The sequence below is a fragment of the Bombina bombina genome, chromosome 4 (assembly GCF_027579735.1).
Source record: "Bombina bombina isolate aBomBom1 chromosome 4, aBomBom1.pri, whole genome shotgun sequence".
NCBI classification, from domain to species: domain Eukaryota; kingdom Metazoa; phylum Chordata; class Amphibia; order Anura; family Bombinatoridae; genus Bombina; species Bombina bombina.
Window position 1 is genome coordinate 886,115,808 of NC_069502.1, and position 26,081 is coordinate 886,141,888.

General features: G+C 40.8%; 1 protein-coding gene across 1 annotated transcript in view; it reads left to right on the top strand.

Moving 5' to 3' along the window:
• Positions 1-26,081, top strand: part of ADGB (androglobin) — a 693,780-nt gene that overhangs the window by 532,963 nt on the left and 134,736 nt on the right. Inside the window, exon 27 of the mRNA XM_053711792.1 lies at positions 8,447-8,631. Within this exon, the coding sequence (XP_053567767.1) occupies positions 8,447-8,631 (185 nt within the window). The remainder of the gene's footprint in view (positions 1-8,446; positions 8,632-26,081) is intronic.

Here is a 26,081-nt window from a genome sequence, read left to right on the forward strand (position 1 = left end):
CTTGCTTTCTTTATTTGAAAAAGAAGGCATCTAAGCTAAGGAGCCAGCCAATATGTGGTTTAGAACCATGGGCAGCACTTGGTTATTGGTGCTGTCCAATCAGCAAGGACAACCCAGGTTGTTCACCAAAAATGGGCTGGCATCTAAACTTAAATTCTTGCTTTTCAAATAAATATTCCAAGAGAATGAAGAAAATGTGATAATAGGAGTAAATTAGAAAGTTGCTTAAAATCGCATTCTCTCAAGCGGTCAGTATTTGCTGTCCATGTTTTATTATTGCCCATACAGATGTTGATACATTGCCACCACCTGCTCTCATACAACTAATTACACAAGAGCAGGGCTTGTCAGTTACCTGAGATGCATCAGTCCTTAAAGGTGGCAGAGAGTAAGGAAGCAATAGTCTTGTCTGCTGCTTCTTTTATTGTGGTTGCAATGAGTGAGTTTGCACCTCAAGAACATTCACAGTTTTATAAATGTGTCCCTATACATAGGAAAGAAGTGGCACTCTAAATACATGGAGATTTCTTTTGGAATGCACAATCCAGATGCAGCTCCTCTCTTACTTTACAGCAAAGTAATCAAAATCCTAGACGAACAAAGCAGAGGGCGCTTCATGTGCATATAAGTTTTTAAATAAGCAGTGCAGTGTAATATGCATACAGGGTACTCACAATATGCAGCAGCGCTCTCTTCTGCTGATAGGCGCGTTCTAGAGACTCAGTGCTCCAGCTCCCCTCCAGAAGGTCAAGTAGGCAAAATTTAACACATGTAGACCAGAGGCGTGTGTTAAAACATCAAAATAATTTTTAATATAAAACTGTTTTAGGGATAAAACAATTGTTTTAAAATTTGAGGTTTGAAACATTCATTCAGAGCCCCAATAAAATGCAATGCGTTTCTCTACAAGTACAACAGTTTCCTCAGGCATAAGAAAATAATGGTTTATCACATAGCAGGCATGCTCACCTTTTAAACAAAAATAACCAATCAATTATTTTAATTGTTCAAAACACACCTGTTTTGGAAAACCCAGCAGTTACCTGCTGCAGCTCCCTGATAACAGACCCTATTAGGTCTAAAAACACTCACCTACCTATCTCTAATTGGTCTACAATGGTTTTCAACTCATATATTGCTAATATTGTTTCTATGGGGGGTAGTTATCAAGCCGTCAACCTCAAATACGCTGGAATTCCGCAGCGTATTTGTGGCGAGGCTGATTCGCCTTAGTTATCAAAGGCTACAGACTGGCAAAAGTAGAATTTTGTGACGTAAACTTCGATCCGCCGGACTCCGTCCGATACAGATCGATTCTTACGTCACTCCAGATGTTCCGCACACAAGTACGGCACAATCTCACTACTTTTGCTAGTTATCAAAAAACTAGCAGGTACGCTCGGCACTTTTACGGCCCAGCGTACCTGGTTTTCAAACCGCCAGCCTGGAGGCGGCGGATCCCATAGGAATCAATGGGAGTCTGACCATAGCGAAAGTACAAGTTCGCTGCTGACAGACATCCCATTCATTCCTATGGGAGCTGTCTGCACCTAACACCCTAACATGTACCCCGAGTCTAAACACCACTAATCTGTCCCCCCTACACCGCCGCAACTAAATAAAGTTATTACCCCCTAAACCGCCGCTCCCGGAGCCCACCGACACTATAATAAATATGTTAACCCCAAAACCGCCGCTCCCGGAGCCCACCGCAAGCTACTCTATACATATTAACCCCTAAACCGCCGCTCCCGGACCCCCGCAACCTATATTAAATGTATTAACCCCTATCCTGCCCCCTTCTACACCGTCGCCACCTATAATAAATGTAACCCCTAATCTGCCCCCCCTACACCGTCGCCACCTATAATAAATTTATTAACCCCTATCCTGCCCCCCACTACACCGCCGCCACTGTAATAAAATTATTAACCCCTAAACCTAAGTCAAACACTAACCCTAACACCCCCTAACTTAAATATTAATTAAATAAATCTAAATCATATTTCTATTATGAACTAAATGAATCCTATTTAAAACTAAATACTTACCTTTAAAATAAACCCTAATATAGCTACAATATAAATAATAATTATATTCTAGCTATCTTAGCCTATCTTAGGATTTATTTTTATTTTACAGGTACCTTTCAATTTATTTTAACTAGGTACAATAGCTATTAAATAGTTATTAACTATTTAATAGCTTACCTAGCTAAAATAAAGAGAAATTTACCTGTGAAATAAAAACTAACCTAAGTTACAATTACACCTAACACTACACTATACTTTAATAAATTATTCCTATTTAAAACTAAATACTTACCTGTAAAATAAACCCTAATATAGCTACAATATAATTAATAATTACATTGTAGCTATCTTAGGATTTATATTTATTTTACAGGTAACTTTGTATTTATTTTAGCTAGTTAGAATAGTTATTAAATAGTTATTAACTATTTAATAACTACCTAGCTAAAAGAAATACAAAATTACCTGTAAAATAAATCCTAACCTAAGTTACAATTAAACCTAACACTACAATATCAGTAAATTAATTAAATAAACTACCTACAAATAACTACAATTAAATACAATTACATAAACTAACTAAAGTACAAAAAATAAAAAAGCTAAGTTACAAAAAATAAAAAAAATAAGTTACAAACATTTAAAAACATATTACAACAATTTTAAGCTACTTACACCTAATCTAAGCCCCCTAATAAAATAACAAACCCCCCCAAAATAAAAAAATGCCCTACCCTATTCTACATTAAAACAGTTCAAAGCTCTTTTACCTTACCAGCCCTTAAAAGGGCCTTTTGTGGGGGCATGCCCCAAAGAGTTCAGCTCTTTTGCCTGTAAAAGAAAAATACAACCCCCCCCAACATTAAAACCCACCACCCACATACCCCTAATCTAAACCAAACCCCCCTTAAAATAACCTAACACTAATCCCCTGAAGATCATCCTACCTTTAGTTGTCTTCACTCAGCCGAGCCACCGATGGAACTGAAGAGGACATCCGGACCGGCAGAAGTTATCCTCCAAGGGGCGCTGAAGAAATCTTCCAACCGATGAAGTGATCCTCCAAGCGGCGCTGAAGAAATCTTCCATCCGGGGCGAGGTCATCTTCCAAGAGGCGCTCAAGAAGTCTTCTATCCGGGCGAGGTCATCTTCGAAGCCGGGTCTTGAATCTTCATCCCGCCGACGCGGAACATCCTTCTTTCCCGACGAACTACCGACGAATGAAGGCTCCTTTAAGGGACGTCATCCAAGATGGCGTCCCTTCAATTCCGATTGGCTGATAGGATTCTATCAGCCAATCGGAATTAAGGTAGGAAAAATCTGATTGGCTGATGGAATCAGCCAATCAGATTCAAGTTCAATCCGATTGGCTGATCCAATCAGCCAATCAGATTGAGCTTGCATTCTATTGGCTGATCGGAACAGCCAATAGAATGCGAGCTCAATCTGATTTGCTGATTGGATCAGCCAATCGGATTGAACTTGAATCTGATTGGCTGATTCCATCAGCCAATCAGATTTTTCCTACCTTAATTACGATTGGCTGATAGAATCCTATCAGCCAATCGGAATTGAAGGGACGCCATCTTGGATGACGTCCCTTAAAGGAGCCTTCATTCGTCGGTAGTTTGTTGGGAAAGAAGGATGTTCCGCGTCGGCGGGATGAAGATTCAAGACCCGGCTTCGAAGATGACCTCGCCCGGATAGAAGACTTCTTGAGCGCCTCTTGGAAGATGACCTCGCCCGGATGGAAGATTTCTTCAGCGCCGCTTGGAGGATAACTTCTGCCGGTCCGGATGTCCTCTTCAGTTCCATCGGTGGCTCGGCTGAGTGAAGACAACTAAAGGTAGGATGATCTTCAGGGGATTAGTGTTAGGTTATTTTAAGGGGGGTTTGGGTTAGATTAGGGGTATGTGGGTGGTGGGTTTTAATGTTGGGGGGGTTGTATTTTTCTTTTACATGCAAAAGAGCTGAACTCTTTGGGGCATGCCCCCACAAAAGGCCCTTTTAAGGGCTGGTAAGGTAAAAGAGCTTTGAACTTTTTTAATGTAGAATAGGGTAGGGCATTTTTTTATTTTGGGGGGTTTGTTATTTTATTAGGGGGCTTAGATTAGGTGTAAGTAGCTTAAAATTGTTGTAATATGTTTTTAAATGTTTGTAACTTATTTTTTTTATTTTTTGTAACTTAGCTTTTTTTATTTTTTGTACTTTAGTTAGTTTATGTAATTGTATTTAATTGTAGTTATTTGTAGGTAGTTTATTTAATTAATTTAATGATAGTGTAGTGTTAGGTTTAATTGTAACTTAGGTTAGGATTTATTTTACAGGTAATTTTGTATTTCTTTTAGCTAGGTAGTTATTAAATAGTTAATAACTATTTAATAACTATTCTAACTAGCTAAAATAAATACAAAGTTACCTGTAAAATAAATATAAATCCTAAGATAGCTACAATGTAATTATTAATTATATTGTAGCTATATTAGGGTTTATTTTACAGGTAAGTATTTAGTTTTAAATAGGAATAATTTATTAAAGTATAGTGTAGTGTTAGGTGTAATTGTAACTTAGGTTAGTTTTTATTTCACAGGTAAATTTCTCTTTATTTTAGCTAGGTAAGCTATTAAATAGTTAATAACTATTTAATAGCTATTGTACCTAGTTAAAATACATTGAAAGGTACCTGTAAAATAAAAATAAATCCTAAGATAGCTACAATATAATTATTATTTATATTGTAGCTATATTAGGGTTTATTTTATAGTTAAGTATTTAGTTTTAAATAGGATTAACTTAGTTAATAATTTGATTTATTTAATTAATATTTAAGTTAGGGGGGTGTTAGGGTTAGTGTTAGACTTAGGTTTAGGGGTTAATAATTTTATTACAGTGGCGGCGGTGTAGGGGGGGGGCAGGATAGGGGTTAATAAATTTAATATAGGTTGCGGCAGGTTCAGGGAGCGGCGGTTTAGGGGTTAAACTATTTTTTATTTGCGGCGAGGTGCGGGATCAGCAGGATAGGGGTTAATAACTTTATTATAGAGGGCGACGGTATAGGGGGGGCAGGATAGGGGTTACTAGGTATAATGTAGGTGGCAGCGGTGTCCGGGAGCGGCGGTTTAGGGGTTAATACATTTATAAGACTTGCGGCGGGGTCTAGGAGCGGCGGTTTAGGGGTTAATACATTTATAAGACTTGCGGCAGGGTCTAGGAGCGGCGGTTTAGGGGTTAATACATTTATCAGAGTTGGGGCAGGGTCTAGGAGCAGCGGTTTAGGGGTTAGTAACTTTATTTAGTTGCGGGGGCTCCGGGGGCGCCGGTATAGGGGGTAGAACAGTGTAGTTTAGTGTGAGTGCTTAGTGACAGGCTAGCAAGAAAGCTGTCAAACAGCCGAAGAGCAGCGAGATCGGATGAGTGATAACTCTCACAGTCCGCTGCTCATCGCCCCGCGGCTTTTTGACAGCTTTTTTTGATAACTTAGGCGTATTTTTTCAGGTCCGCGGCGGCGAAGGTAGGCGAGCTTAGGCGGGCGTATTGGGCCGGCGAAGGCAGAAAAGTTGACGGCTTGATAACTACCCCCCTTAGTATCAAATGTACAAAACTTCCAAACTTATCTTAACCCTTTTGTGACCGGGTTATAAAGTCTACATCGGAACAACGTTCCGATGTAGACAAATTGAAATCACCCGATCGTGCAAACGATCACAAGATTTCAATGATGGGATCGTGTCTGGGGGGCGTCCCTATGACGCTAGGAACGCCCTCCAGACCGCGATCAAATCCTGCAAGCGCAGTAGGCTTCAGGACAGCCGTTGGCTATGACGTTGTATTCCGTCGTAACGGCTTTAAAGCCCAGCGCCGTTGTGATGGAATACAACTGCATAACGGCGGTAAAAGGTTAAGTGAATAATAAAATAGTGAAAAAGTACTCAAGAGTTTGTTTTTATCAAATGTTTAAATTGCTGGCAAAAAAGTACTCTTTTTATCAAATGTCTAATTTATGTGAAAACTACTGGTATAGAGTAAATCTTAACTCTGATTTGTTTAAATGAGCTTATCACATCGCATTGGAAATTTGAAAGTATGTGTCATATGACACTATTCCTCCAAAAGATTTAATACTTTTTGTCTAAAATGTGCATATACATGTTCAGTGCTGTTATTATTATCTACCATATAATTCAATCTATCTCTTACAAAAAAGGGATTACAAGTAGTTTGGCTAGCAGCTATTAAATTTCCCTAGGGGAAGGGGGCTAGATTGAAAATGTTTCAGAACTATGCAGATTACATCATTACACAAAATTTTGTCATAAGCATTAAAGGCATCCAAACAGAAAAATGAGAAGCTTAACCAGAATAATTAATAAAAACGGTGAAACCTTTATATTAAATGGATTAATGAATTAAAGTTTTGGTGGGACTTTAGAACTGGAATTAAACACATAGATACATTTTATGTAGGAGTAGTGAGGGTTTGGTGAAGAATCTAAATTAAAATGCGTATATGGGTTACGGTACTAGTATAGTTGTGAATAAATGGTGTTACTAATAATAAGCAATACAACAATAAAACTGGATTACATTTAGATATATTTTGTTGCCATGAGTTATATGGCATAGTGATAATGTGTATGGTAAAATCTGTATATTAAATGGATTAATGGATCTAAGTTTTGGGGGAACATAAGAACTGGAATTAAACACATAGATACATTTTATGCAGGAGTATTATTATTACCATTTATTTATAAAGCGCCAGCAGATTACGCAGCGCTATACAAAGAATAAAAAACATTACAGGGATACAGTAATACACAAACAAGTACAGTAGGGGTAAATAACAGTTGTAGGTGCAATAATTCAGTTATACAAAAGGAGAGGAATGCCCTGCCCTTGAGCACAATCAGTAGTTCACTTTAAACACAAAGTGGCCTGCAGGTAGAAAGGCTCTCAAGCTTACAATCTAAAGGAGAGGGAATGGACACAGAAGGTATGGGAGAAAGGAAATAAGTCTGATATAAGGCAGAGGAACTGAGAGCGAGTGATGACATGGGGGGTGTAGTGACTGAGCAAGTGAGGTTTGGTAAAGTGTAAAAGAATGTGGTAAAATGTCAGTAGAAAAGGCTGTGAGTCTGAAGTGGTTTCTCTATCCTGGATTATTAGTGACAGCTGCACATAATTACTGTTAGAAGTTGTGTATATATTAAGGTAAACAATAGGGTGGTGGGAAGGGATTGGAGGGCTAGTGCTTGCAAATCTGGAGTCTGATGTTAGGTGTGAGGTTTGTAAAATGTCTTTTTAGTGCGGGTATGGTGAAGAATCTAAATAAAAATGTATATATGGGTTACGGTACTAGTATAGTTGTGAATAAATGGTGTTACTAATAATAAGCAATACATTAAAAAAAAATGGATTAAATTTAGATATATTTTGTTGCCATGAGTTATATGGCATAGTGATAATGTGATGAGATCATGTGATGTGATGGGTCTAAAATTAGTCATCATAAAAATATCCCTACAAATGGAATAAATTAATTAATACATGGATTATTGGATCATAATTTAGGTGGAACATTAGAACTGAAATTAAACACATAGATACATTTTGTGTAGGAGTGGTGGGGGTATACAAAAGACGCTGCTTCAAAACACTATTAAGCAGTCATATAAAAAAACATCCTGACGATAAACTACACATAGGAGCGTGGGGTGCAGGCAAAATGTATACCAGAACGATGCTCCAAAACTCAGTGAAAAATAAGAAAGCCAGCCTTCTGTCCTCCATGAATTTGGAATTTTGTGATTTTAAAGTTTTAAAGATTTTAAGTGCAGCAATTTTTTTTCCCTATTTTACAAGGAGATTTCTACCTACTCAAAGAAGGCAGAAGACTGCATACCCACTATACATATACTAAATGTAATCAAAACACCCCAACCCAATCCGCATTACAACAACCAAGGGCTTTCCCTCACATGCCATTAATACTGCAAAAACATTAGATTGCAATTTCACTTTGCTGCATACCTACCAATGTTTTCAGAACAGATTGTCTGTCTGCAGTGGCACTCCACACAACAAATGCAGAAACAATATGACACTCCATTCTCAGCAGTTCCTATCCTCCACAAGACCCAAAGCAAAGTGTTGCCGCTCATCCTCACTCCTAAAAGTTACATATATTGGCACCACCAATCCATGGGGACACTAACCCCATATTTATATACTTGAATATATAGTAACATATATCAAGATATCTATAAAGTCTCAAATTCTTGTCTATGTATTTTTTATGGCACATTCATTCTGAGGTAGTGTTCAACTATGACTTTCTTGATTCCCCTTACATGTTCTTTTTTGTATTTTGAAGTAGTTATCCCTCTTTAATATTTTCTGTTCTTCTGTTAAAGGTACACAGTGAAAGCAGCAATAGATCACATGGCAACAGTGCAAGTACAGACATCTAAGCCAGATGTATTGATTAAGGTACAGATAATGGACAATGGAGAAGAACTTCTAAGTGTTACAGGCAAAGGACGTGCTTTGATCCCTGGATTTTGTTTCTTCACCAATGAAAGGCCCTTAAGTTCCTCTTGTAAGTATTATTTCTTCTATATAAAATATAGTTAGTTTAAAGTGAAATTATGTAGAAATAATATTTCAGTAATATTATTTCTTTCATGAGGTGGAGAGAGTCCACAGTCTATTATTCCTGGAATTCAATTCCTGGCTACTAGGAGGAGACAAAGATTCCCAAAGATCCAAGAGAACTTAATCCCACCTATCTGATATGCCAGTCTTATCTTTGCCTCTGTAGGAATTGAGGTGTTCCAGATTCTTCGTTGAGAGGGGTACTCAGAGTGATTTGAGGCCCACTTCCCCCTCACATTGCTGTTACTGAGAAACAGAAGGGAGATTGGAGTATTGGGCAATGACATAATTACTCCTTGTGAGGAGTTAGTTACAAGCCTGCCACAGGTGTTGCAGTAATCGGTCCCATAGCCACCTCCTGTTGGGTCATCAATATACTCCAAAATTAGATTCTCTGCTGAAATGTGCTCAGTACTGGATGGGCTTTTTACTGTAAGCAGTCATTTCTGCAATTGGTAAGCACAGTGGAGTGGGTGTTTAGTATGCACTTTGCATAGATGTCATATTTGGAGCAATGGTACCTTTTAGTGAGTCTTACACACTAATTCAGTTTTTACTATTCTCAAATATTTTTTATGTATACTTTAACAAATCTATTTTTCTCTTTAAACCTGCTGGCTAATTTATTTTATTCAGCGCTATCACTGTGTGCATATTTCTCTTGTAAGGTGTATCCAGTCCACGGATCATCCATTACTTGTGGGATATTCTCATTCCCAACAGGAAGTTGCAAGAGGACACCCACAGCAGAGCTGTCTATATAGCTCCTCCCCTCACTGCCATATCCAGTCATTCTCTTGCAACTCTCAACAAGCATGGAGGTAGTAAGAGATAAGTGGTGAAATGTAGCTGTTATTTTGCTTCAATCAAGAGTTTATTATTTTTAAATAGTACCGGAGTTGTGCTATTTTGTTCCAGGCAGGAAAAAAGAAGAATCTGCCTGGGATTTCTATGATCTTAGCAGGTTGTAACTAAGATCCATTGCTGTTCTCACACATGTCTGAAGAGAGAGATAACGTCAGCGGGGGAATGGCGTGCAGGTTATCCTGCTATGAGGTATGTGCAGTTAATATTTTTCTAGAAGATGTGAAGGCTAGAAAATGCTGCTGATACCAAATTTATGTAAGGTAAGCCTGAATACAGTGATTTAATAGCGACTGGTATCATGCTTACTTTCTGAGGTAATACTCTTTTATATTTACAATATAAAATGTTTGCTGGCATGTTTAAACGTTTTTATATATACTTTAGTGATAAAACTTTATTGGGGCCTAGTTTTTTTCCACATGGCTGGCTTAAATTTGCCTAGAAACAGTTTCCTGAGGCTTTGCACTGTGTTACTATGAGTGGGAGTGGCCTAGTTTAGTGCTTTTTTGTGCATTAACTATTACAGACTGAGACATCCAGGAGTTCCCTGAATGCTACAGGACATCTCTAAAGGGCTCTTAGGCTTCCAAAATCGTTTGTTGGGGAAGGTAGGCCCACAGCAAGGCTGTGGCAGTTTGGTGTGACTGTTAAAAAACGTCTATATCGTTTTTTTGATCCGGTTTTTGAACTAAGGGGTTAATCATCCATTTGCAAGTGGGTGCAATGCTCTGTTAGATTATTATACACACTGTAAAAATTTCGTTTGATTTACTGCCTTTTTTCACTGTTTTTCAAATTCTGACAAAATTTGTTTCTCTTAAAGGCACAGTACTGTTTTTTATATTTGCTAGTTAACTTGATTTAAAGTGTTTTCCAAGCTTGCTAGTCTCATTGCTAGTCTGTATAAACATGTCTGACATAGAGGAAACTCCTTGTTCATTATGTTTAAAAGCCATGGTGGAACCCCCTCTTAGAATGTGTACCAAATGTACTGATTTCACTTTAAGCAATAAAGATCATATTCTGTCTTCAAAAAATTTATCACCAGAGGAATCTGACGAGGGGGAAGTTATGCCGACTAACTCTCCCCACGTGTCAGATCCTTTGACTCCCGCTCAAGGGACTCATGCTCAAATGGCGCCAAGTACATCCAGGGCGCCCATAGCGTTTACTTTACAAGACATGGCGGCAGTCATGGATAATACACTGTCAGCGGTATTAGCCAGACTACCTGTATTTAGAGGAAAGCGAGATAGCTCTGGAGTTAGACGAAATACAGAGCATACTGATGCTTTAAGAACTATGTCTGATACTGCCTCACAATATGCAGAAGCTGAAGAAGGAGAGCTTCTTTCTGTGGGTGATATTTCTGACTCAGGGAAGATGATGCAACCTGATTCTGATATTTCTACATTTAAATTTAAGCTTGAACACCTCCACGTGTTACTCAGGAAGGTTTTAGCTGCTATGAATGACTGTGATACAATTGCAGTGCCAGAGAAATTGTGTAGACTGGATAAATACTATGCAGTGCCAGTGTGTACTGATGTTTTTCCAATACCTAAAAGGTTTACAGAAATTATTACTAAGGAATGGGATAGACCAGGTGTGCCGTTCTCTCCCTCCTTCCTGTTTTTAGAAAAATGTTTCCAATAGACGCCACCACACGGGACTTATGGCAGACAGTTCCTAAGGTGGAGGGAGCAGTTTCTACTCTAGCAAAGCGTACTACTATCCCTGTCGAGGACAGTTGTGCTTTCTTAGATCCAATGGATAAAAAGTTAGAGGGTTACCTTAAGAAAATGTTTATTCAACAAGGTTTTATCCTACAGCCCCTTGCATGCATTGCGCCTGTCACTGCTGCTGCGGCGTTCTGGTTTGAGTCTCTGGAAGAGGCTTTACAGGTAGCGACTCCATTGGATGAAATACTTGACAAGCTTAGAGCACTTAAGCTAGCCAATTCTTTTGTTTCTGAAGCCATTGTTCATTTGACTAAACTAACGGCTAAGAATTCTGGTTTTGTTATCCACGCGCGCAGAGCGCTATGGCTTAAATCATGGTCAGCTGACGTTACTTCAAAATCGAAGCTGCTTAACATTCCCTTCAAGGGGCAGACCCTATTCGGGCCTGGTTTCAAGGAGATTATTGCTGATATCACTGGAGGAAAAGGTCATGCCCTTCCTCAGGATAGGTCCAAACAAGGGCCAAACAGTCTAATTTTCGTGCCTTTCGAAACTTCAAGGCAAGTGCGGCATCAACTTCCTCTAATGCAAAACAAGAGGGAACTTTTGCTCAGTCCAAGACGGTCTGGAGACCTAACCAGACCTGGAACAAGGGTAAGCAGGCCAAAATGCCTACTGCTGCCTCTAAGACAGCATGAAGGAATGGCCACCTATCCTGTAACGGATCTAGTAGGGGGCAGACTTTCGCTCTTCGCCCAGGCGTGGGCAAGAGATGTCCAGGATCCCTGGGCGTTGGAAATTATATCCCAGGGATATCTTCTGGACTTCAAGGCTTCCCCCCCAAAAGGGAGATTTCACCTTTCACAATTATCTGCAAACCAGATAAAGAGAGAGGCATTCTTACATTGTGTTCAAGACCTCCTAGTTATGGGAGTGATCCACCCAGTTCCAAAGGAGGAACAGGGGCAAGGCTTCTATTCAAATCTGTTTGTGGTTCCCAAGAAAGAGGGAACCTTCAGACCAATTTTGGATCTAAAGATCTTAAACAAATTCCTCAGAGTTCCATCATTCAAGATGGAGACTATTCGTACCATCCTAACTATGATCCAGGAGGGTCAATACATGACTACAGTGGATTTAAAGGATGCTTATCTGCACATTCCGATACACAAAGATTATCATCGGTTTCTCAGGTTTGCCTTCCTAGACAGGCACTACCAGTTTGTAGCTCTTCCCTTTGGGTTAGCTACAGCCCCAATAATTTTTACGAAGGTTCTGGGGTCGCTTCTGGCGGTCCTAAGGCCACGGGGCATAGCAGTGGCCCCTTATTTAGACGACATCCTGATTCAGGCGTCAAACTTCCAAATTGCCAAGTCTCATACGGACATAGTGTTGGCATTTCTGAGGTCGCATGGGTGGAAGGTGAACGAGAAAAAGAGTTCTCTATCCCCCCTCACAAGAGTTTCCTTCCTAGGGACTCTAATAGATTCTGTAGAAATGAAAATTTACCTGACAGAGTCCAGGTTATCAAAACTTCTAAATTCCTTCCGTGTTCTTTATTCCATTCCTCGCCCTTCGGTGGCTCAGTGCATGGAAGTAATCGGCTTAATGGTAGCGGCAATGGACATAGTGCCGTTTGCACGCCTACATCTCAGACCGCTATGCATGCTCAGTCAGTGGAATGGGGATTACACAGATTTGTCCCCTTTACTGAATCTGGACCAAGAGACCAGGGATTCTCTTCTCTGGTGGCTATCTCGGGTCCATCTGTCCAAAGGTATGACCTTTCGCAGGCCAGATTGGACAATTGTAACGACAGATGCCAGCCTTCTAGGTTGGGGTGCAGTCTGGAACTCCCTGAAGGCTCAGGGATCGTGGACTCAGGAGGAGTCACTCCTTCCAATAAACATTCTGGAACTAAGAGCGATATTCAATGCTCTTCAGGCTTGGCCTCATCTAGCGACAATGAGGTTCATCAGATTTCAGTCGGACAACATCTCAACTGTGGCTTACATCAACCATCAAGGGGGAACAAGGAGTTCCCTAGCGATGTTAGAAGTCTCAAAGATAATTCGCTGGGCAGAGATTCACTCTTGCCACCTATCAGCTATCCATATCCCAGGTGTAGAGAACTGGGAGGCGGATTTTCTAAGTCGACAGACTTGTCATCCGGGGGAGTGGGAACTCCATCCGGAGGTGTTTGCACAATTGGTTCTTCATTGGGGCGAACCAGAACTGGATCTCCTGGCGTCTCGCCAGAACGCCAAGCTTCCATGTTACGGATCCAGGTCCAGGGACCCCAAGGCAACGCTGATAGATGCTCTAGCAGCGCCTTGGTCCTTCAACCTGGCTTATGTGTTTCCACCGTTTCCTCTGCTCCCTCGTCTGATTGCCAAAATCAAGCAGGAGAGAGCATCGGTGATCTTGATAGCGCCTGCGTGGCCACGCAGGACTTGGTATGCAGATCTGGTGGACATGTTATCCTTTCCACCATGGACTCTGCCGCTGAGACAGGACCTTCTACTTCAAGGTCCTTTCAACCATCCAAATCTAATTTCTCTGAGGCTGACTGCCTGGAGATTGAACGCTTGATTTTATCAAAGCGTGGTTTCTCCGAGTCAGTCATTGATACCTTAATTCAGGCACGGAAGCCTGTCACCAGGAAAATCTATCATAAAATATGGCGTAAATATCTTTATTGGTGTGAATCTAAGGGCTACTCATGGAGTAAGGTCAGGATTCCCAGGATATTATCTTTTCTCCAAGAAGGATTGGAGAAAGGATTGTCAGCTAGTTCCTTAAAGGGACAGATTTCTGCACTATCTATTCTTTTGCACAAGCGTCTGGCGGATGTCCCAGACGTTCAGGCATTTTGTCAGGCTTTAGTTAGAATCAAGCCTGTGTTTAAACCTGTTGCTCCACCTTGGAGCTTAAATTTGGTTCTTAAAGTTCTTCAGGGGGTTCCGTTTGAACCTCTTCATTCCATAGATATCAAACTTTTATCTTGGATAGTTCTTTTTTTGGTAGCTATTTCCTCGGCTCGTAGAGTTTCCGAGTTATCTGCCTTACAATGTGATTCTCCTTATCTGATCTTCCATGCAGATAAGGTAGTTCTGCGTACCAAACCTGGGTTTTTACCTAAGGTGGTATCTAATAAGAATATCAATCAAGAGATTGTTGTTCCGTTTTTGTGTCCTAATCCTTCTTCAAAGAAGGAGCGTCTATTACACAATCTGGACGTGGTTCGTGCTTTAAAGTTTTACTTACAAGCTACTAAAGAATTTCGTCAAACATCTGCTTTGTTTGTTGTCTACTCTGGACAGAGGAGAGGTCAAAAGGCTTCGGTAACCTCTCTTTCTTTTTGGCTAAGAAGCATATTCCACTTAGCCTATGAGACTGCTGGCCAACAGCCTCCAGAAAGGATTACAGCTCATTCTACTAGAGCTGTGGCTTCCACATGGGCCTTTTAAAATGAGGCTTCTGTTGAACAGATTTGCAAGGTGGCGACTTGGTCTTCGCTTCATACTTTTTCAAAATTCTACAAATTTGATACTTTTGCTTCTTCGGAGGCTATTTTTGGGAGAAAGGTTTTACAGGCAGTGGTACCTTCCGTTTAAGTACCTGCCTTGTCCCTCCCTTCATCCGTGTACTTTAGCTTTGGTATTGGTATCCCACAAGTAATGGATGATCCGTGGACTGGATACACCTTACAAGAGAAAACATAATTTATGCTTACCTGATAAATTTATTTCTCTTGTGGTGTATCCAGTCCACGGCCCGCCCTGTCATTTTAAGGCAGGTATTTTTTAATTTTAAACTACAGTCACCACTGCACCCTGTGGTTTCTCCTTTCTCTGCTTGTTTTCGGTCGAATGACTGGATATGGCAGTGAGGGAAGGAGCTATATAGACAGCTCTGCTGTGGGTGTCCTCTTGCAACTTCCTGTTGGGAATGAGAATATCCCACAAGTAATGGATGATCCGTGGACTGGATACACCACAAGAGAAATAAATTTATCAGGTAAGCATAAATTATGTTTTTTATTAGCGCACTCCCTGAATATGTTAGCGAGTACCTGGCTCTATTGCGCAGTTGAAATTACCACTGTGCTACTGAGCCGCTCTCACGACTTGGGATAGCATGCTGCTTTATTCTATACTCTTTTCAGTAGGCAGATTTGTTCTGGCAGCGCGGTAGTTAAGGATTTTCCCTCCATGGTAAACGCCTGCCTCTTAGTTCAGTTCTGCGCAGCTGAGGTGTCTTTCGCTACAGCTCCTCTAAGTGTATTTTATTCTACAGGAAAAAATATTGGTTTAGACGGTTTCCCCTAGCTCTCAGACTATACTGTTATAGTCCCTGCTTGCATATTATATTGTGTCTCCTACAATATATTTTACTTTTGTCTCTGTGGTATTATTTATACCTGAAAATTCCTTTTTACCATGGAGCATACTAGAACAACCCCCACTTCTTTGCATGTAGATCCTTTAGAGGAGAGATCCACTTACCACTTATTTATCCCATTTAAGTGTATATTTTGCAAGCTTGTACCTGTTTCTCCTAGAGTTCAACTTTGCAATTGTTGTATGGATCACCTTATACATTCCAACCAGTCGAACGCTGCTCTTGCCTCTAATGGAAACTGCCCTCTCTCTGTACTGCACAGGGAAGTCCTTTAGATTTTGCTCTAGGATTTAAAGAATTTGCGTGTTCAACTGTTTCAGAAATGTTGGCAGCCATGCCACCTCCAAATAGGCACAAAAGAGTCTATGACAAACAATCTTCAGTTTATTTACTCATTTTAAGGATCAGATCAGATAAACAGTTACTTTCAGATTCTTACACCTCAAATCTGTCTTCTGAAGGTGAGTCAGTTGATGATCAAGATACAGAATCCTACTATTTTATGTTCAAGCTGGAACATCTTCACACTCTACTAAAGGAAGTAGGGTTGCACCGATACCATTTTTTTTAGACCGAGTACAAGTACCGATACTTTTTTTCAGGTACTCGCCAATACCAATTACCTATACTTTTTTGTCATGTGACAGTTTCCCAAGAGCAATACAGAGACTAATGATTTAGCTACTCTCACACAGACACACACACTCTCACACAGACACACATAGTTACTCTCACACAGACACACACTCTCACACAGACACACACTCTCACACACAGACACACACTCTCACACACACAGACCTTTTTATTTAATACTTAGCTACAGTCTCCTTTTTTAGCTTGTGCCATATTTTGACATGTATGAAAAACGTATGTAACGTTTTGTAGATAACTTGCTGCCAAAAATCTTATATCACTGACACTGATATAAATATGCAATTGCATTGAATATGAAACAAGCATACGTTCGTTTAAATTAGACTGGGACTACAATTATGCCCAATTTGTGCTGTTACACAAGGTTATGCATATACTGATCATCATTATAGATCAGCTTACCTCAAACCTCCACGCGCCGTCGCTCTATTGTGCTCTCTCACTGGGTCCGCCCACCCCCTGTAGCGTGTTCTCCTGAACAATTTGTGTTAGCGTGGCAGCGTGTCTACACTAAGGGCAGAAGTAAAGGCAAAAGCTCCCTTGCGTCACATCCCTCCTTCCCTCAAAGCAGCTCCAAAAGTATCGGTAGAGGTATCGGAGCATTTTGCACGAGTACAAGTACTTGTGCAAATGCTAAGTATCGGCACCGATACCGATACTAGTATCGGTATCGGTGCATCCCTAAAAGGAAGTATTATGTACGTTAGGAGTACAAGACTCAAAGCCTTCTGAGGAAAAATACATCAAACAATTGGATTTAATTTTCAAGCTTTCTGTTAAAGCTCCAGGGTTTTTTTCTATTCCAGAGGCGATTACTGAGATAATTAGAAAAGAGTGGTCTAATCTTGGACTTCCTTTTAATTCATCCTCAGCATTCAAGAAGATGTTTCTCGGCTTCTAGTATATAGCTTTGGGAAGCTATACCTAAGATAGATGGTGAAATGTCCACTTTATCTAAATGCACTACTAACCCTCTAGAGGATAGTAAATCTTTTAAAGACATTATGTATAGAAAACTAGAGTTTTTTTTCTTCATAAATGGAAAGAGTCCACAGCTGCATTCATTACTTTTGGGAATTCAGAGCCTGGCCACCAGGAGGAGGCAAAGACACCCCAGCCAAAGTCTTAAATACCTCCCCCACTTCCCTCATCTCCCAGTCATTCTTTGCCTTTCGTCCCAGGAGGTTGGATCAGGTGGCTTATTTCTTTAAGGGGCAGCATCTGCTGCTCTGTGGGCTCTGTTCCACCTGTTGGAAATTGATCTCTCTACGTAGAGATTGTCTAAGAGAGTTGTGACAGGTCTTCCTACAGATCTATTGTACTTTTCTCTGTTCCAGGTCCTAGGGGGTTTTCCTTGGGAGTGCCTTATTTTGGTGGAGCGGATTGGGTTGGCACCCGAGCTCTGTTGGGGTGGGTGAGTCCCACCTTTTTCATTCCATTCCCTGGGGGCTTGTGGTTGGGGTCTTTCTGTCCCCCCTGTCTATCAGACATGTCTGTCGCTTGGGCTGGTACAGTGTTGGAGCAGGATCTGAGATCTGTTGCTCTTTTATTTCGTCCTTGAAGCATTCGAGGTACGGTAAGCCTCTTTGAGGTTTTTCCTTTCTCCACGTTCAAGATTTGTGGGAAGGACTGGCAGGTCTTAGATAGCCTGCGACGTTAATCGCTGGTTAGTGGATACTTAGCAATCTGAAGGATCCTATCTTCAGCTGCATTCTACTTGCCCTGCAAGTATTTAAGTTTCAGAGTCATTTTTAGATGACTGCAGCATTTTTGCTTCAGGTATTGTTCGTCAGACCTATCTGAGCTTGCTGCAGGTTTCGTTTCTGAATATTTCGGTATTCTGAGCTACCTTTTTGCGACTTTGGAACCTTTGTCTACAGTTGCTTTCTAGAGTGCGGTTGCACTGTGTTAGAGGAAGATCCTCTCTCTTTTTCAGACTCCCGGCCTTATCCCATGGTTTCTGTATCTCTGGGCTGTGGGCGTTGCCTCCCCTTTTTTCTATGAGACTGGTTGGGTCTCTGTTTTGCTCTGTGTTTGTGCCCTTTTTAGGTTTTTTTCTGGAGTTCCTTATGCTCAGCTAGCTCAGCATACTAATGTGCTGTGGCTACTCTGCACGGCAGCAATCCGAGGGTTGCAAGTTCGATCCCCGGCGAGGTCTACTCAGCCTTTCCTCCTTTCGAGGTTGATTAAATGAGCAGCGCCTTGAGTCCCTTAAGGGGGGTTAGCTGCGCTTTACAAGTACAATCATATTTTCTCTGTGTCTTTTCTTCTTTCTGGAAGAATACGGTAGTTTGTTCCCTTTCTTTAGTTAGGGGTGTGTTGTTTGGAGACCGACTGCTAGGCGACGGTGTCTCTTGGAGGCTGTTGACTCAGTCGAGTCTAGTTCCTGCGGTCTCTAGCAAGGCTTGTGGACTATCTGCGGGTCAGTGTCCTTGGGCCTTTTCCTCACATTTGTTCTTGGCTTCGGACGAAGCAGGATTTTGTTGAGTAGGGGTTATCAGGCCTGGGCCGCCTCTTGTACCCTCCAGTTTTTGCATTCAGTGTCCTCTATAGCTTGTGTATTGTTTTCCAAAAAGTAATGAATGCAGCTGTGGACTCTTTCCATTTATGAAGAAAAACTTAAATTATGCTTACCTGATAATTTTCTTTTCTATTTCAGATGGATAGAGTCCACAGCTCTCCACCTGTATTTTTTCTGTGGGGCGTCTGTTATTTTTGTTCTTCTGGCACATTTTCACCCTGATATTTCTTCTACTGTTCCTTGTTCCATCAGCAGAATGACTGGGGGATGAGGGAAGTAGGGAAGGTATTTAAGCCTTTGGCTGGGGTGTCTTTGCCTCCTCCTGGTGGCCAGGTTCTGAATTCCCAAAAGTAATGAATGCAGCTGTGGACTCTTTCCATCTGAAGAAAAGAAAATTATCAGGTAAGCATAATTTAAGTTTTTGTCACAAAAGATAATTTCTATAAGCTGCTTACAGGTTTAAACCATCTATCAGTATAGCTTGTATTGCAGTGACTTCTACTATTTGGTGTGACAATCTTTCAGATTTCAGAAGATTCTTTAGATGAAGATTTTCAAATCTGTTTGAAACTTCTATGGTCAGCAAATGCGTTTATATGTGATGCTATTGACATAATAAAAATGCCAAAAATATGGACTTCTGAAGAAAAAAAAGAGAGACAGAGGCGCCAACATGGCCTAGTACCGTCAGGCAGAAGGATGTTAAAATATATGAGATATATATTTTAACATCCTTCTGCCTGACGGTACTAGGCCATGTTGGCGCCTCTGTCTCTCTTTTTTTTCTTCAGAATTTCGCATCCCAGGGATTGACCATCCTGTATCAGAGAGCGGACACAACATTGGAACCCTAAGACTTTATTATTGCAATATTTTTTTTTTATTTATTATTATTATTAATTTTTTTTTGTGTTAATATTTGTTTTGTGATATATGGTTGTTTTTTATTATTTTCTGACTAATTCATTGTTTATTGTTTATGTATACTATATAGCAATTATTATTTATATATGCGTATAGTGGTATATACTTAGGAAACGCCCCCTATGGGACTGATGCCTAGCTGCATTTTTCCCTAATTTTTATTTTTTGGTAAAAATATGGACTTATCAGCTTTGACCAGAAGACCTTTATGGCTCAAATCATGGTCAGTTGACATGGTTTCAAAGTCTAGACTTTTATTTCTTCTCTTTCCATGTGACTGGAGGTAAAGGAGCTTTTCTCCCTCAGGACAGGAAGACTAAGGGAAAAAACGGAGCTACTAGTTGTTTTTGTTAATTTTGTCAATCTTGGAACCAAAGGTCCTCCTTCTCTTCACAAAACAGGATTCTTACAAATCCCCCCTGGTAGTCCAACCCCAATTGGAGCAAGGCCAAAAAGCCAAAAAAAAAGTTCTACCTCAACAAAGTCAGCATGAAGGTGCAGCCCCTGATCCAGATACTTTTCTGGCATTTTTTTGGAAGGTCCGGTCTCAGTCTTTTCAACATCCTTGGGTTCTAAACATAGTTTCGCAGGGATAGAAAATTGATTTCAGATCAAGACCTCCCAGGGGAAGGTTTCTTCTGTCCCATGTTCCAAAGGACTATGTAGAGGATAAAGCCTTTTTCCAATGTGTCCAGGATCTAGAACTCATGAGCTATGAAAACTTTAACAAGTTTCCCAGGGTTCCTACATTCAAAATGGAAACAATTAAACTCTTCTACTCCTGGTTCCTATACATGAAGACCATCACCAGCTTCTGAGATTTGCATTCCAGGACATACATTTTCAGTTTGCTGCTCTACTATTTGGTCTGGCTACTGCTCCCAGAGTTTTTAAAAAGATTCTGGAAACTCTCTTGTCTGTAATAAGAGCTCAAGGTATTTTGATGGCTCCATACCTGGACGACATCTTAGTATAAGCTCCATATTTACCTTAAGCAGAGTCTCATACTGTAATATACCTTTAACTCTGACACCCCCCATCTCATCCTTAGCTATTTAAGCCTTCCCACCTGCTGACACATTGCTTGTATATTTTGTTACCTATGAGTATTATCTTTTGGGGACAGGTTCTTAGCCATTTTCAAACTTGTGGATACTTGAAATACCTTTGCTTTTGAACATTTAACTTGCCTCCTGTCAGCGCAACTAAGCTTAATCTCCTACCGCAAAATCAGTGGTTACAGCTCCATCAGACATCACGTGACCGGAATCTCTTCACCTGCACCAAACGGCTTTTCAGCTACCCTGTAATACCTACCACTCTGTGCGGTCCACTGAGAGAACGCTGTTCTTATTTCCGCTTCGCCCTGGAATCTTCAAAGGGATCCTTTGCACAAGCCGTCACCTCTACACGCTGAACCCCTCCGCTGCACGCTGTTTCTATCCGTCACAGACTCACACAGGAACCAGAAGTATTTTTGCTTGAGTAGTTCAAGCTCTGTTTACTTGTTTAACCAAACCATTAAGTCTGTTACTGACACTTCCTCTAACAGCATATTAGAATCTCCTTACAAGTTTTGCTAATAGACTGTATTCGATAAAGTTGTATTCATTACTTCGTCTGCTGGAATTTTCTTTCCATCTGAATTTAAACAGAAATTCGTTGCTAGAAAAGACTTCCTCTTTGTACACCCAAGGGGATACACTGTTGCCATTTCTATTACTTCAGCAGAACCAGAAAACTCTTTAGTTAGCAATTTCATAGTTGTATCTACCCTGCCATACATTTCTGCAGACAACTCTTTCTCCAGACTTACCTGTAATTTGTTCATTTAGAATAAACCATTTAAAAACAGGTTGTACTTAATTTGACTAATTGCTACTATTAGAGCTTTCCCAATTTGTATCCGTATTTTGGGTGGAATCTAATCCTAGCTACAACTATACATTTTTGGGTGCTTTGCAGATATAATATATAAGACCAGTCAAATCCTTACACATACCAACAGTCTTTTGTTGTTTCTTCAAAAACATGGTTGGTGAATCAATGTCCCAAATAGTTCTCTTTCTCTACAGACCAGGGATTTTTTCCTAGGAGTCATTGTAGACTCAATTTCAATAAAACTTTCTTTATCGGATCAAAGGAGAACAAAGTTACAGACAGCATGTATAAGACTTTAGGCAATTTCCAATCCTACACTAGCTGTTTGTAGGGAAGTGCATTAGATGCTATTACATTTGCTAGGCTTCACATGAGACCACTTCAACTACAGCTCACAATATAATCTTACACTAGGCTTCTGCTCTGACCCATCATAATTAACATGCTAAGTGTCTCACAATACTTTTGTGGGGCTTTCAAGTTCAAAGACATTCCAATCAATTTGAAAATCCATCCATAATTAATTTATTACAAGTTTTGCATTGTAAAATAAAATAACCCTTATATCTTTCAATGGGACATTTCGACAGTTATACTAGCAAGACTTATTCTCCATTATTAAAGAAAGAGTACACAAAAGAAAAACAATCTTGCAGTGTATCATCTGCAAATATAGACCCAATTTCTCTTGTAAGGTGTATCCAGTCCACGGATCATCCATTACTTGTGGGATATTCTCCTTCCCAACAGGAAGCTGCAAGAGGATCACCCACAGCAGAGCTGTCTATATAGCTCCTCCCCTAACTGCCCACCCCCAGTCATTCTCTTGCAGCTCTCGACAATGGAAGTAGCTAGAGAGATGTGGTGAATTAATGTAGTTTATCTTCAATCAAAAGTTTGTTATTTTCAAATGGTACCAGAGTTGTACTATTTTAGCCTCAGGCAGAAAGTTGAAGAAGAGTCTGCCTGTGGTCTTTGATGATCTTAGCAGGTTGTAACTAAGATCCATTCCTGTTCTCACACATAACTGAAGAGATGGATAACTTCAGCTGGGGGAATAGCGTGCAGGGTCTCCTGCTCTGAGGTATGTGCAGTTTTAAATTTTTCTAGAGAAATGAATAGGCTAGAAAATGCTGACAATACCGGATTTATTTAAGGTAAGCCTGATTACAGTGATTTAATAACGACTGGTATCATGCTTGCTGTAAAGGGTAATATTTGTATTATTTACTCACATTACTGAATAGATATAACATTTGCTTGAAGTGTATAAACGTTTTTTACATATTGGTGATAAAACTTTATTCTGGGGCCCAGTTTTTTCCACATGGCTGTCTAGATTTTGCCTAGGGATAGTTTTTTAAGGCCCTCTCACTGTGAGTACAGGTTGGGAGGGGCCTATTTTCGTTTTTGCAGCTTGAGACATCCAGCTTCCCTGAAGGAGTCCCCTGAACATTTAGGACCTCTCTAAAGGGTTTTTGTGCCTTCCAAAGTCGTTGTATGGGCAGGTAGGGCAACAGTAGAGCTGTGGCAGTTTGTTGTGACTGTTTAAAAAACGTTTATATCGTTTTTTTGATCCGGTTTTGAAACTAAGGGGTTAATCATCCATTTGCAAGTGGGTGCAATGCTCTTTTAGCCTATTATACACACTGTAAACATTTCGGAAGATTTACTGCTTTTTTCACTGTTTTAGCAGTTTCTGTGATTGTTTTTTTCTCTTAAAGGCACAGTACCGTTTTTATTTTTTGCTTGTTCACAGTTCTTAAAGTGTTTTCCAAGCTTGCTGGTCTCATTACTAGTCTGTTTAAACATGTCTGACATAGAGGAAACTCATTGTTCATTATGTTTAGAAGCCATTGTGGAACCCCCTCTTAGAATGTGTACCAAATGCACTGATTTTACTATAGATTATAAAGACCATATTCTGGCTTTAAAAAATTTATCACCAGAAGAAATTGACAAGGAGGAAGTTATGCCGGCTAACTCTCCCCATGTGTCAGATTCTATAAATCCCGCTCAGGGGACGCCTAGTACTTCTAGCGCGCCCATTGCGTATACCTTGCAAGATATGGCGGCAGTTATGAATCATACCCTTACAGAGGTATTATCTAAACTGCCAGGATTGCAAGGAAAGCGAGACAGCTCTGGGAATAGAATAAATACAGAGCTCTCTGACGCTTTAGTAGCTAGGTCTGATACACCTTCACATTATACTGAAGCTGAAGCAGGGGAGCTTCAGTCTGTGGGTGATTTTTCTGATTCAGGGAAGATACTTCACTCTGATTCTGATATGTCTACATTTAAATTTAAGCTTGAACACCTCCGTGTATTGCTCAGGGAGGTTTTAGCAACTCTGGATGACTGTGACACTATTGTAGTCCCAGAGAAATTATGTAGATTGGATAAATACTATGCAGTACCTACTTACACTGATGTTTTTCCAATCCCTAAAAGGTTTTCTGAAATTATTACTAAGGAATGGGATAGACCAGGTGTACCGTTCTCTCCCCCTCCTGTTTTTAAAAAGATGTTTCCTATAGACGCCGCTACACGGGACTTATGGCAGACGGTCCCTAAGGTGGAGGGAGCAGTTTCTACTCTAGCTAAGCATACCACTATCCCTGTCGAGGACAGTTGTGCTTTTCTAGATCCAATGGACAAAAAATTAGAGGGTTTCCTTAAAAAAAAATTTATTCAACAAGGGTTTATTCTCCAGCCCCTTGCATGCATTGCCCCCGTCACTGCTGCTGCGGCCTTCTGGTTTGAGTCTCTCGAAGAGGCTCTACAGGTAGAAACCCCATTGGATGATATCCTTGACAAGCTTAAAGCCCTTAAGCTAGCCAATTCATTTGTTTCTGATGCCGTTGTTCATTTAACCAAACTAACGGCTAAGAACTCAGGTTTTGCTATTCAGGCGCGTAGGGCGCTATGGCTTAATTCCTGGTCAGCTGACGTTACTTCAAAGTCTAAGCTTCTCAACATTCCCTTTAAGGGGCAGACCCTATTCGGGCCTGGACTGAAGGAGATCATTTCTGATATTACTGGAGGAAAAGGTCACGCCCTTCCTCAGGATAGGTCCAGCAAATTAAGGACCAAACAGCCTAATTTTCGTGCCTTTCGAAACTTCAAGAGTGGCGCAGCTTCAACTTCCTCTAATACAAAACAAGAGGGAAATTTTGCCCAGTCCAAGCCGGTCTGGAGACCTAACCAGGCTTGGAACAAAGGAAAGCAGGCCAAGAAGCCTGCTGCTGCCTCTAAGACAGCATGAAAGATCAGCCCCCGATCCGGTAACGGATCTAGTAGGGGGCAGACTTTCTCTCTTCGCCCAGGCTTGGGCAAGAGATGTCCAGAATCCCTGGGCGTTGGAAATTGTGTCCCAGGGATACCTTCTGGACTTCAAAGCTTCTTCCCCAAAAGGAAGATTTCACCTCTCACAATTATCTGCAAACCAGATAAAGAGAGAGGCATTCTTACATTGTGTTCAAGACCTCCTAGTTATGGGAGTGATCCACCCAGTTCCAAAGGAGGAACAGGGGCAAGGCTTCTATTCAAATCTGTTTGTGGTTCCCAAGAAAGAGGGAACCTTTAGACCAATCTTAGATCTCAAGATCCTAAACAAATTTCTCTTCATCTTCAAGATGGAGACTATTCGAACCATCCTTCCTATGATCCAGGAGGGTCAATATATGACTACCGTGGATTTAAAGGATGCTTATCTTCACATTCCGATACACAGAGATCATCATCGGTTTCTCAGGTTCGCCTTCCTAGACAGGCATTACCAGTTTGTGGCTCTTCCCCTTGGGTTAGCCACGGCACCAAGAATCTTTACAAAGGTTCTGGGGTCACTCTTGGCGGTCCTAAGGCCGCGGGGTATAGCAGTAGCCCCTTACCTAGACGACATTCTGATACAGGCATCGAATTTTCAAATTGCCAAGTCCCATACGGACATTGTTCTGGCATTCCTGAGGTCTCATGGGTGGAAAGTGAACGAAGAAAAGAGTTCTCTATTCCCTTTCACAAGAGTTTCCTTCCTGGGAACTCTGATAGATTCTGTAGAAATGAAGATTTACCTGACAGAGGCCAGGTTGTCAAAACTTCTAAATTCCTGCCGTGTTCTTTATTCTACTCGCCCTTCAGTGGCTCAGTGTATGGAAGTAATCGGCTTAATGGTAGCGGCAATGGACATAGTGCCATTTGCCCGCCTTCATCTCAGACCGCTGCAACTCTGCATGCTCAGTCAGTGGAATGGTGATTACACAGATTTGTCCCCTCTACTAAATCTGGATCAAGAGACCAGGGATTCTCTTCTTTGGTGGCTATCTCGGGTCCATCTGTCCAAGGGTATGACCTTCCGCAGGCCAGATTGGACAATAGTAACAACAGATGCCAGCCTTCTGGGCTGGGGTGGAGTCTGGAACACCCTGAAGGCTCAGGGATCATGGACTCCGGAGGAGG